The sequence below is a fragment of the Trichomonas vaginalis genome, chromosome IV, assembly GCF_026262505.1.
Source record: "Trichomonas vaginalis G3 chromosome IV, whole genome shotgun sequence".
NCBI lineage: Eukaryota > Parabasalia > Trichomonadida > Trichomonadidae > Trichomonas > Trichomonas vaginalis.
Window position 1 is genome coordinate 27480551 of NC_067206.1, and position 11917 is coordinate 27492467.

Here is an 11917-nt window from a genome sequence, read left to right on the forward strand (position 1 = left end):
TTCATAGCGACTTTGCAGAAATAACACCTGGAAAACAAAGTTTAGCTTATAAAAGTATTTTCTGTGGAAAGAAGACCTACATAGACTTACTCACTAACGATTTAAATGAAGTTGCATTTCACTGCAGAATGAAAGGCGTGAAGCAAGATGTTATTGCTTTAACCGCTAATGAAATGTTTCCTGAAGCTATACAATGCTATTACAATGAAGATAAGAACATTCACATACCTGTTGGAACATATGACAAAGACTCTGAGTTCAGTTTAATGAAACTTTACAAAGCACTTCATGATGGTCAAGAGATTGCATTCGACTTATGTAAGTCATGTCAACCTTGCTTTGCTGAAAAGTTCAACTTTTCAATAACGACTAAAACAAGCTTTATTCGTAAGTTGAAGTTCTGAGGTCATTTATTTTTGTCAGCAATGAGTCATGAATGAGGTCATGAATGAGGTCATTCGTGATAAAAATAAAGCTAGCGTAGATTTTACAATACTGCGATGGTAGAGTTTAAGAGTTGTGCTTCAATGTAGAGACAGTCCTTATGGTCTGGAGGTAAGAACACTGGACATTTATGGTCATGAGTGGAGAACATGTCTATCCAAAACTCACGATTGAAGCCAGTTAATTTATAGTATTTAGGGTTAGGAAGTGGTGAAGTTCTTGTATGACCAATGAACTCATTTTCAACTCCCTTACTTAAGTTTGAATATAATATAGCTTGCTTTCTATCCCAAATGCCAGGTGTTACAATCTTTGAAAATTCATTTTTCCTCGGAAGCATTGCATCATAATTGAAAACATTCTTAAAATCATCACTTGGTTCAGAGATTTGAAACCTTATACGTAATGGATTTTTTTCTCTTTAGCGACTTCATTGAATGGTGAGAATACAATGAATTGACAGTCATGAGTTCCATCTTCATTTTCATTAAATTCATAATGAAAGTCTATAAGTTGTGGCTGACTACCTTCTTCTTTCAGTTGTGCAAGAAACTCACGTAAAGGCTGTAAAGTTTGTACTTCAATGTTGAACTTTTTCTCGAACATCTCATTAAATGAAATCATACATTGCAACAATGTTGTATCGTCTTTAAAGTATTTGTATATGTGAATGTTTTGGGCGCTTAAAGACTGTTCGTCATTTTCTATCTCGACTTGAAGTATAAAGTCAACCTTTCTGAAAGCACGTGTTATATACATAGATGTTATGCCAATGTACTTCTCTTCATTTATGTTCACAATCCAGTCTGTTGGAAACTTAAACGTTACTCTGTTCCCCTTTATTTTGACGTCAGGGTTTTCACTACTGAACGCAACAGATAAAGGTATTTGTCTATACATTTAGTTCGGATAAAAATAAACCATTTACTCTTTCTTTGCTTCAGCTTCTTTAGCTTTTGCTTCAGCTTCTTCTCTAGCTTTCTTTGCCAGCAAACGTGGGTTCTTTTGTCTTCCAGCAGCTAATGCAGCAAGTTGTTTTTCACTAAGTTTTCTCTTTGGTCTCTCTGGCTTTTGTTCTTGTTTTTGTTCCTTCAGTTCGGATAAAATTTGCTCACGAATTTCTTTCTTCAATGCTTCAACATCTATGACCCCTTGGGTCTTGTCCGTAGGGCTTGTCTGAGTCATTTGACTGTAGATAAAAAACTAAATTAAAACTTTAACCGATGTAAAATGAGCTTGTCAAAATCAGAACGAGAGTCTATTATATTAAATGACGCCAGAGGAATACAACATCCTTTCTATTATGTAAGTCAGAGTAAAGATGGTAAAATATATGTAAGAAAAAGAAAGGTTCCATTAGCGAATACAGAGAGCGACAACATTAAGGTGCATGGCAAGGGCGAAGCCCACGAAGCCCATATAAAACCTTCTGTTCAAACTGAAAAGTCAATAGAACAAGAAGAAAAGAAGCCAGATGTTCTTTCAATAACGAACCAAGAGCTTATTGCAAAGTTCGTGAATTTCATTGAAAAGCAAACCGAGTCAAAGAACCCTGACCCGCCAGTGAAAGAAGTTGAGACAAAAGAGAATGTACAGTTCATTGAAAATGTCAAGAAACAACTTCCACCACGAATGCCAAGAAGAAGAGTGAGAATAATGAAGTAAATAGATATTTTTATCTGAAGTAAATACATGCAGAACGAACAGCTAAACGAATTTACTCCAGCAGAGCATATTCATCAGATTCGCTCATATTTCGATATCATAGACAATGCAGTTCAAATTGGTGACACTAATAGAAAATATTCTGACGCAAAGATTCCATCACAACCTGGAACTGCTAAAGATAACACATGGGTAACATTCAATCTCTCACCTCCTGGTGAAAATATGTTGGACCTTTACAATACATTCATTACGTATAAAATGGAAGGTCAATTTATTGTAGATAAAGAAATTGGTTCAGGTTCCAATAAAACAAACCCACCAGGATTTTGGATTGGTTTCGATGACGCTTTCTATGCAGTTGCTGGATATCAAATCCTTGCAAATGGTCGTATCGTATATTCTCAAGACAACGCAAGAGAAGAAGCATATATAACTTCAAACTCACAAACTACCGAACAAATAAAGAAAGTAGATGTTTTCTCAAAGACTCGACATGAAGATGTATGGAGTCATTCGGGAACATGCAGAACAGGACAAATTGTTAGTGGTCCAATTACAGCAGGAAAATCATTTGATTTTAAGCTTCGTTTAAGAATTCCTGTTAGAAGATTCCTTCCATTAGAAGCTATTCGATTTATTCCAGCTTTTGCAGGAAACATTCAGCTTAAAGTAAAGTTCAGTAGCGACGCCTTACAATGCACATCTATATCTGTAAATGATATCATTGCTTTCAATCCAACTCTTAAAGTTGCATTTGCTTCAGATTCAAATCCACCGACAAATAAATTTGTTCCATGGAATGAACCATTCACTATGATAACGAAGGCAGTAGAAGCTAGTGGAACAGTTACTATTACAACTGTAACCAGCAACTATTTCGAACAAAGATGGATTTTAATGAATGTTTCATTCATCCAAAGTCATTCTCTTTAGACCCTAACATTTATACAGAACTTGTAGAACATTATACAAACGAGGCTTTATGTTTTCCTGTTAAAGTTATGGATTGGATTCCTATGGACGGTTCATTCTCAAAGAATACAGATAGTTCAAGTGCAACATTTACAGCAGCTTATACGCCTATTAATGTTAAAAGTATTTGGGCACTATTTAGAAAGAAAGACAACTATTATGTTAATTTTGAGAACCCTAAGTTTAAATATCTTCAGCTTTCCATGGGAGCTTATGGAAATATGCCTGCAGAACCTGAAAAATCATATGGACCTGTATTTTATGAAATGGTTGCGAACGCTTGCAATACAAACAATGATATGATAGGATTTAATGAAGATGTTATGAGGTCATTGGTGGATGATGGTAGTGTGGAACATAAATGGGATAGCTATGACAACACACATTTCTTATGTGGTTTTCCAACAGAAGTGGACTTTTGCTTCCAGCAAGGTCAAACATCTACTGCTCCAATAACATACAAATTGTCTGTTAAAGGACCTATTGAACTAGCAACTGAAAACGTACCAAAGCCACTTATTGGATTTATGAGGGATTGTTGCTTTGCCATTCAGGTGCGTGCTAATGGAATCCCAATAATAAGATTAGATGACTATAACTTAGCTACGGACGACAGTGAGGAATAAAGGATGAACGTTTATTTTTAAAGCTTATAAATGAGTTCTTCATCAAGCTCTCGTGAACCTTCACCATCTATGAAACAAACTTTACCAAACGATTATGGAGCACCTATTGAATATTTCTTACGAGCTGCACAATGGCAAAGAGCAGTCTCACCAAGGTTAGGTGTTCCACCAGCTCCTGTCAAAAATAGCATTTGGTCAAGTCCTTATATAAAATATGGTCTCCCACTAGGTTTGCTAGCTACAGCAGGAGCAGTTATGATGTTGAAAAGAAATAAAGCAAATGTTGTAAATAATACTGAAGTAGCTGAAGTTAAACAAACTCCGACACCATCACAAACAACACCTTCAATGACTCCTGAACCTATGAAAGTACAAACTCCTGTTCAAAAGTCAACTCCTAAACCGACTCCAACATTTAAACCAGAACCTACTCCTCAAATAAATCGTAAAACTCCTGCGTTTCCTTACTGAAAAAATAATTATTTTTATTTAATATTAAAATTTTTTATTTGATTAAAATGACGACTAAAGTCACTGAAGCAATGAAACAAAATTTTTGGTAGAATACATTAAATCAGGAGCGGTTCCAGAAGGTTTTTACGTTCATACTATGAAGGATGGTAGAGTTCAGTTTAGAAAGATAAAGCAACCATTAGATAGAGAGGTATATTAAGGAAGATTAAACTTCATGAGGACAACATTGCTGAACTTAAGAAGAAGTTAGAAGAGTTGGAGAAAGGAAGAGAGTTATAAAGCAATGAATTCAAGTGGGTGAAAGGAAGAGAGTTATAAAGCAATGAATTCAAGTGGGTGAAAAAACGGGTGAGAAAACGGGTGACATCTCACCACTTCACCTAAATTTATTTTTGTGCTATGTTTTCATACGTGTGAGGGTGGTGATATCATTAATTTTAAGTTTATTTTTTATTTTACTGAAAATTTTTATTTTATTTTTAAGTTTATTTTTATATAAATGACGAAAACTATTGAGATAACAAACTACAACGGTCATGAGTTCAAGAATTTGTTCTTCGTTCCTGAGCATAACATGTTCTTTCAAATACATCCGAGACCAGTTGACTTTTCATTGACTGTGTATAAAGATAGAAATAGTTATATCATTAAACCATACGATGACGAAGGTAAGTTATGTAAATTGTACGTTAAGAAGTTAGAGAAAGTTTATGGCTTCAAGTATGACTACAATAGGGTTAACACTGATGATGAAGATATTGAGGAAAATATGAGAACATTAGTGAAGTCGTTAGTGAGAACGATAGTGAGAACGTTTATTTTTACATTAGTGAGTTCGTTAGTGAAGTGAAGTGGGTGGTGGTTTTGTAAATATTTAAGGTTAAGTTAGTGTTGTCGTTTGTGTTGTAAAATATACGTTAACGGTTTCGTAAAGTGTCAAATTCACAAGTATTGCGTATGGAGGAACGCAGTGCCTCCGTACACGAGACTTGTATACTAACTATAACAAAGAAATTTTATTAGTAAGTAAATGTGGTTTGAAATAGGACTACTTGTTTTAGGTTTTTTCCATTGTGTCATTTATTTATTTGACGTGGCAGAAAAGTACAGAGAATATGAAAATGAACCAATGCCTGCAAATGTTCAGTATATGTACTCGTAAGAGATATTTTTATCTAATATTAAATGGACGCACAGAACTTAGCGAATGCACAGCAACCTGGACAACCAAACCCAGAGAATATTCCAAATGAAGTTAGAATACAAACTGCAATGGCAAACTATGGTCAAGTGCCAACAGATGTACAAATGCAAACTGCCATGTCAAATGACGCTGCGTTAGGTTTGCCACCATGGTATGCAAATATGAGATGGAAAGAGTTTTATACAAACCCCGAAGTGGGATATAAACAACTTTATGCAGATGACGCGAACACAGGAGTTGACCCAGAATATAGGGTGTCCAAAGGTGTGTTTAGCACAAACCTGAATACTGCGAATAGAAATAAACAAGTTACATATATATAAAGTTTATTTAAATATAATCACCATTGGATTCAATCACGCGTTCGCAGCGATCGATCCAGGCTTGAAAGACACGCTTTAAATCATCATGAGAAAATTGCTCAAATTGCTCTCTTACAAAATTTTCAAGATCATCTGGACTCGCGAATTCGCGTCCCTCAGCTCTCTTTTTTAGCGTGCCGAATAAATAAAAGTCAGAGGGTGCAATATCAGGTGAATAAATTGGGTTTGGAACAACTTTGACATTGTTTTCCACCAAGTAATTCATTACCTTATGACTTTTGTGAACTCTTGAATTATCAAAATGAATTGCAAACTTTTGTTTTTGTTGTTTGGATTTCTCAAACTCATCAGAATTGATAATTTGAGTAAGAACATTGTCAATTAGATACTGAGCATTCATCGTATTAGGTTTTTGAAGAATATCAATTGCGATGATGCCATTCACGCCCCAAAAAACCGACAACATCATCATTGGTGTGTCAATTTTTTTCTTCGGGAATGTTTGCGGATTTTCATCCTTCGGGATCCCCATGATTTTGGCTTCTGTTGCATATTGAAACCAAGACTCGTCCCCTGTTACTAAAAAGCGAAACTTCTTGGATTGATACGCACCCAATATAGAGAGGAGCTCTTTCGAAGATTGGACTCTAGATTTTTTTTGAACTGAATTAAGGTTGTGCGGAACCCAACGTGTATACGCTAGTTTGTAGTTCAAATAATTGTGCAGATAATAACTGACTGTTGTACTTGGTATCTTTGTCATCTCCTCTATCCTTCTGAGTGATGCTCTTGGGTCTTCATCTAGCGCTTGAAGAATTGCTTTGATTTTTCTTTGATCCGGCGATTTTTTGTCAATTTTTATGATGGGCGCCTTTTTGTTCATGAAGTGATACATCCTAACATGATACGTTACAGTGGAATAGCTAGGAGCATCCATACCGAAGCATTTTACCAATGTCTCGTAGATTTTTTTACAGTCTTTGCATTTTTTTGCAAGAGCGAGGATGTTTTCTTTATGATTCATTAAAAAAATGAAAAAAATCCCGCCAAAATTTCCCGCGAAACCGCCTCTTGTCTCAAAATTCATTTTATATCCCGGCATGGCGCCAAAATACAACATACTCATCATATACATATATTCATATTTTTTATTATATATTTATAATCAGCATATATCTCCTTTAATAGTCTCATATAGAGCGCTGTGCTAAACGCACCTTTGGACACCCTATATGTTTTCTACCAGAGGAGAAACAGAATGTATGAGCTCCAGTTAAAGAATGCTATGGAACTCAACAGGAAACGTAAGAGACTAGGCGGACATTAGATTTTTACATATAGTAAAATGGGTTTCTTCAGTAAGATAGGAAACTTCTTTCGAAATGTTGGAAGAGGTATATGGAATGGAATAAAAACCGTAGGAAGAGGAATTTGGAACGGAGTCAAAAATATTGGTAAAAGGGTAGGTCAGTTCGTTGGTATTATACCTAAAGACCCTGAACCAGAAGAACAAGCTCCTGTTATACAACAGCCTGAACCTGCACCACAGTCTAGTTGGCAACCAAATCCAACACCTCAACCGTATTAAAAAATTATATTTTTACCGTTCGATAGTAGTTGTATATGAAACTAAGTTCTAAGTAAAACGCATGGTATAATGGAATTATTCTTTTTCTTCCATCTGTAGTAAACCATACTTGAAAGTCTGAAATACTTCCACTTGGTGGTTCGTATAACTTTGTAGGTTTTTCGTAAAAGTCATTTGCCAAGCATAAGAAAGAGTTTTGGCGCCAGAAAATGAAGCATGAACAATAATAGCAGCTGGTCGAAAACATTTTCATATGTTCCATTAGGGTTTTCGACTTCATAAAAGTCTGGGTGTACTGGATATGCTGCAGGCTGATTTAACATCCTCATAAATCTATACCATGCCAAGTTGTTATATTTTGTAGAAATATAAACGTTTTCTCCAAGGTCTTCTATTCTATTGATTTTAACAGTTGCATTTTTCCTGTCATAAATAATATCGAGATGGTATTCTCCTTCGTCAATGTTATACTGGTTTGCATATTCGATATAGATATCGTTTATTTTTTCTTGAAAAGCTTGAAGAGTTGTTTCTAAGTTTACAAGCAAACTAACTTGTAAAAGTTTTCCCTGTTCAAATTTCTCATACATACGTTTTTCTTTGTTATAGTATCGAACTTCAAAACCGACCGTAAATGGGAAACCATGTATGGCTTCTGAAATGAACTTCATTCTACGAAAGCCAATAGCTTTTGTGACGGATGGGTCTCTTAACCATCTTAATGGGTAGTCAAAACGATAGCCTTCATGCTTTACGGTCTCTGTCTCAAACTTTTGACCGACATTAGTAAAAAGTTCATCTAATGGTTTAGTTGTAGCAACTCTTGAATTTTCTTTTTCTATTGAAAGCATATTTTATCTAGAATAAAAATGTCGAAAGATATTGCTTCCATGAGAGAAATACAACACAACCGACAACTCATTGTGCAAGCTCTAAATAAGAACACAACAAACTTTTCAAACTACTCTAAGATATCTGAGTCATTGAAAGAAGGAAACTTAAAACTGACATTAAACCCAATGACAGATGAGTTTCTGTTTCAAGACAATAAGAACCATACTGTCTGTATAAATCCAACAAAGGAACTTTAAACGAGAAACCTATAAATGAACTTCTTTTGAAAGCAGATGTTGACAACAAAGCTGACAAAGAATATGTAGACGATGCAATAGCAAAAGAAGAAGAAAGAGCTAACAATGCTTATGCAACAAAAGAACATACTCATCCTGAACTAGCAGACAAAACATATGTTGACAATAAAATGTCAAGTGAAGTGACAAGAGCTGAAAACGAATATTCTAAAAAGACTCATATACATTCTATATCTGATATTACAAACTTACAAGAAACCTTAAACAGGAAAAGTGCCGTTGGACATACACATTCTATATCTGAAATAACAGACTTAAACGTTAGCCTTGAAAAGAAAGCGGATGAGGAATATGTGGCTAGTAAGTTAGAGAAGAAAGCAGATAAGGAATATGTGGATGAAAAAGATAATGAAATTATAGAAAGGGCTGAATGGTATCATGAATGGACATCGAAGATTTTAAAAACTAAAGCTGATACAGGATGGGTTTCAGGATGTTTAGACCTTAAAGCAGATAAAACTTATGTTAACGATGAGTTAGAGAAGAAAGCAGACAAGAACCATACACATACAAGTTTTACAACTTTTACAGCAGATGATATTACACTAAACACAACCTTGCCAAGTAAAGGTCCAACAATACCACCGGCAACAAGTCTTGTAGATACTTTGATATCTAATGACAATAGTATTATGCATCTAAGACAGGAACTCAATGTGCTTAAACAAATTTTGCCGAATCTTATGTACCCGGTTGGCTCATTATATGTTTCAATGAACTCTACCAGACCAGAAGTAGTACTTGGTTTTGGAACTTGGACTCAAATAGTCGACAGGTTTTTGTATTGTGCAAACTCTTCAAAGGAAACAGGTGGAAGTAAAACGATTTCAGGTGAAAATTTACCTGCACATAGTCACTACATAGATTTAAGTACATCTCAAGCAGGTTGGCATAAGCATAGATATTGGGATTGGTCAGCAATGACAAAAGGTAAAGGATATGATGTTAAAGACAACGTTAAGTTTGCTATAAATTGTTACTGGAGTAACACTGAGGGAGGAGGAAACCATACACATCGCGTTTCAGGATATACGCAAACAACGGGACAAAGTAAAGACTACATGCCACCTTACATGACAGTTTACGCATGGTATAGAAATGCTTAGTCGTCATTTTCAACTTCTTTAGCATATTCGTCAGGAGTTGTCTTATATTTGTTAGGAACTGTCTTTGAAAGTATACCACCTTGAACTTTGACAAGTTTGAAACGAGGTCTGACAATAGTAGTTTTATCTTCTGCTTGCAGTCTGTACATTTTGCCATGTTTGCCTAAAACTTCATAATATTCTCTTGTATACTTTCTTCTATTTTTACGAACACGAATGTGAGTACCTGTCGAGTTCCCATTGTTGTCATAGTCAATAGTATTTTCATATGGGTCGCGTTTAGGTATTTCTATTTTTACTTTGTCACCTTTCTGAAGTTTGAAGCCCGGCATTCTTTCTTGTTTGTCTCTTTTGACTAAATTATTAAATATATAGTCTTTCTCTAAGTCAGGGTTGTTTTTCATTTCTTCGGGGGAGTGGTTTCCCAAACCTTTTTGTTTACGGCTATTGTAAATATTTAAAACTTGTCTCATCTTTGCCATGGAGAAGTGTCTATATTTGTCGTCATATGACATTTCATTTTGCTTCACCACCTTGTGGTTGGTTTAAGTCTCTTAACATTTTTATACAACCGTCAATGACACCAAGAGCAGAATGGTTTTGGTCGACAATGAAATATTGGTTTACATTTTTTGAACGCAGATAGTTTTAATATCATCTGATTTGAAAGAACTTTCACAGTCAGATGTCAGTTTTGTTGGATGGTATTTGTCAACGAATATTGTCAAAGCTGCTAAGATATCTAAAATAGCTTTGGACTGTAATGGTATGGCTTCACAGTATCTTGTGTTTTGACCGACAAATATTAACCAGTATGGAGGTCCATCTGTTCTAACTCTCGGAATGTTTTCCAAGATATCCATAAACCAAGCATTTGGTGTTGAACTAAAGATTTTTATCATGAGTGCTTTCTTTGTCGCTTTAGAAACATAGGGGTCCTTGTTTGGATTCGTCATTTTTAACCCATAAGAAATGGGTTTATTTGGCGCATTAGCAGGAGTTGCATCCAGATTTTTGCCCGCAGTGGGAACAATAGCCAGAGGTGTATTTGGAGTTGGAAAGAAAATTTTGAGTACATTAGGTATACTGAAAGAGAAAGCACAACCTATTATACAAACTGTACAGAAAGGTTGGGATGTAGCACGAGATGCAACAAATCTTATTCCAAATCCTGAAACAAGAGGAAAAGTTCAAGGATGGATGGACAATGTAGGAAGACAAGCAGGAAACTATTATAACAAAGCAAATGACTACTATAACCAAGCAGGACACTATATGGACCAAGGTGAAAGATTCTTTAACAGAGGATATAACCATGCACAACATGGGTAAACAATAACCAACCTCAACCGCCTCAAACGTGGGGAATGTAAAGTTTTTACTGAGATAAATGAACAATACAGCATTGAGACAAATAAGTTCAAGATGGATTTGTCGGCTCCAGCAGTTACACCACGTGTTTTGTCAAGTTCTTCCTATACCTCAGGAAGTTTTAGACCGACTTAAAAAACAACAACAACCAGTTTGAAAACAAACCAAACTAAAATTTTTTACTGAGATGAAATGACCGAAGAAGTTGAAACGGTAGATTTGACACCACAAACAAAAAGTTCAGAACCATTGTCAAAACCTGTCAAAGAACTTACAGATGAAGAGAAAAATTCAATAATAGAAAGTGCCAGGTCTGGAAATACAAACCCTAACTACAAAGTCACTTTTCATAAAAATGGAACGGCAAGTATCTCAAAAAAGAAACAGACTCTCACAAATAAAATATTGAAGTCTGAAGGAGCTTTCGAGACAACAGATGGAAAAGTTTACTTCACTGACCAACAGTTCATTATAGAACATCTCATTGACTTAGAGTCGAAATATTCTAAACTTTACAACAAACACAAAAAGTTGAAGGAAAACAAAAACAAATGGCATATGATATTTATGAAGATGTTGACACACAACTGTTCCTGCAAGTGAAGTAAAGTCAGAGGAACCGAAAGTGACGAAAAACCGATAGAAGAAGAAAAACCAAAAACTGAAGATAACCAAAACCAAAGTTAGTTTGGAAACTAAACCAAGTCAACCTTCATTAGCTGGTATGGGTTGGCGTCAAAGACTTATGGCAGCAGGCGGTTATGTAAAGTAAAGAAAAAAATATTTTTTTTTCTTTTTATAAAAATGCCCCCATATAGAATGGATAGAAAATCTGCTAGAATAAAAGCAGAGTTGCAAAGATATGGTTGGAGAGTTTCGAAGAAGTTTAAATATAGGAAGGGAAGACCCAAAAAGTCTATGACAAATTGTCTGGTCTTCGCTACGAAATGGATTTGGAAACAGCACGTGCAAATTATCCAAACAGACTAG

The 11917-nt window shown here is 35.3% G+C and overlaps 7 protein-coding genes and 2 pseudogenes across 9 annotated transcripts in view, besides 4 other annotated features; 4 read left to right on the plus strand and 5 right to left on the minus strand.

The window, feature by feature from the left end:
• Positions 1-496: 496 nt before the first annotated feature.
• TVAGG3_0178800 lies at positions 497-1344 on the minus strand (annotated as a pseudogene). Its single transcript has one exon. A coding segment is annotated over exon 1 (848 nt).
• A 24-nt stretch (positions 1345-1368) lies between these two features.
• On the minus strand, positions 1369-1629 carry TVAGG3_0178810 (uncharacterized protein; the record flags this gene model as incomplete). Its single annotated transcript, XM_051225545.1, has 1 exon — positions 1369-1629. The coding sequence occupies one exon, from the start codon at positions 1627-1629 to the stop codon at positions 1369-1371; it is 261 nt and encodes an 86-aa protein (XP_051110531.1).
• Positions 1630-1674: 45 nt separating this feature from the next.
• On the plus strand, positions 1675-2109 carry TVAGG3_0178820 (uncharacterized protein; the record flags this gene model as incomplete). The annotated part of the gene is made up of 1 exon (XM_051225546.1): positions 1675-2109. One exon carries the CDS (start codon positions 1675-1677, stop codon positions 2107-2109), a length of 435 nt encoding a protein of 144 aa, XP_051110532.1.
• Positions 2110-3810: 1701 nt separating this feature from the next.
• TVAGG3_0178830 (repellent protein 1 family) lies at positions 3811-4181 on the plus strand (the record flags this gene model as incomplete). Its single annotated transcript, XM_051225547.1, has 1 exon — positions 3813-4181. A coding segment is annotated over one exon (369 nt), but the record flags the coding sequence as incomplete, so codon positions are not given.
• A 1457-nt stretch (positions 4182-5638) lies between these two features.
• Positions 5639-5666: a terminal%2Cinverted (terminal inverted repeat of Mariner transposon ID:TVAGG3_0178840).
• Positions 5639-6942: a mobile genetic element.
• TVAGG3_0178850 (Mariner transposase) lies at positions 5719-6846 on the minus strand (the record flags this gene model as incomplete). Its single annotated transcript, XM_051225548.1, has 1 exon — positions 5719-6846. One exon carries the CDS (start codon positions 6844-6846, stop codon positions 5719-5721), a length of 1128 nt encoding a protein of 375 aa, XP_051110534.1.
• Positions 6915-6942: a terminal%2Cinverted (terminal inverted repeat of Mariner transposon ID:TVAGG3_0178840).
• A 114-nt stretch (positions 6943-7056) lies between these two features.
• TVAGG3_0178860 (serine threonine-protein phosphatase family) lies at positions 7057-7299 on the plus strand (the record flags this gene model as incomplete). Its single annotated transcript, XM_051225549.1, has 1 exon — positions 7057-7299. The coding sequence occupies one exon, from the start codon at positions 7057-7059 to the stop codon at positions 7297-7299; it is 243 nt and encodes an 80-aa protein (XP_051110535.1).
• Positions 7300-7403: 104 nt separating this feature from the next.
• Positions 7404-8150, minus strand: TVAGG3_0178870 (annotated as a pseudogene). Its single transcript has one exon. A coding segment is annotated over exon 1 (747 nt).
• A 713-nt stretch (positions 8151-8863) lies between these two features.
• Positions 8864-10458: a mobile genetic element.
• On the plus strand, positions 9083-9556 carry TVAGG3_0178890 (phage tail repeat-like family; the record flags this gene model as incomplete). Its single annotated transcript, XM_051225550.1, has 1 exon — positions 9083-9556. The coding sequence occupies one exon, from the start codon at positions 9083-9085 to the stop codon at positions 9554-9556; it is 474 nt and encodes a 157-aa protein (XP_051110536.1).
• A 1455-nt stretch (positions 10459-11913) lies between the features above and the next one.
• The window catches only part of TVAGG3_0178900 (helicase protein), a gene marked incomplete at both ends in the record, with an annotated part of 759 nt that continues 755 nt past the window's right edge, over positions 11914-11917 (minus strand). The window contains one exon of the mRNA XM_051225551.1: positions 11914-11917. This exon is cut by the window's right edge and continues 599 nt beyond it. Coding sequence (XP_051110537.1) covers positions 11914-11917 — 4 coding nt within the window.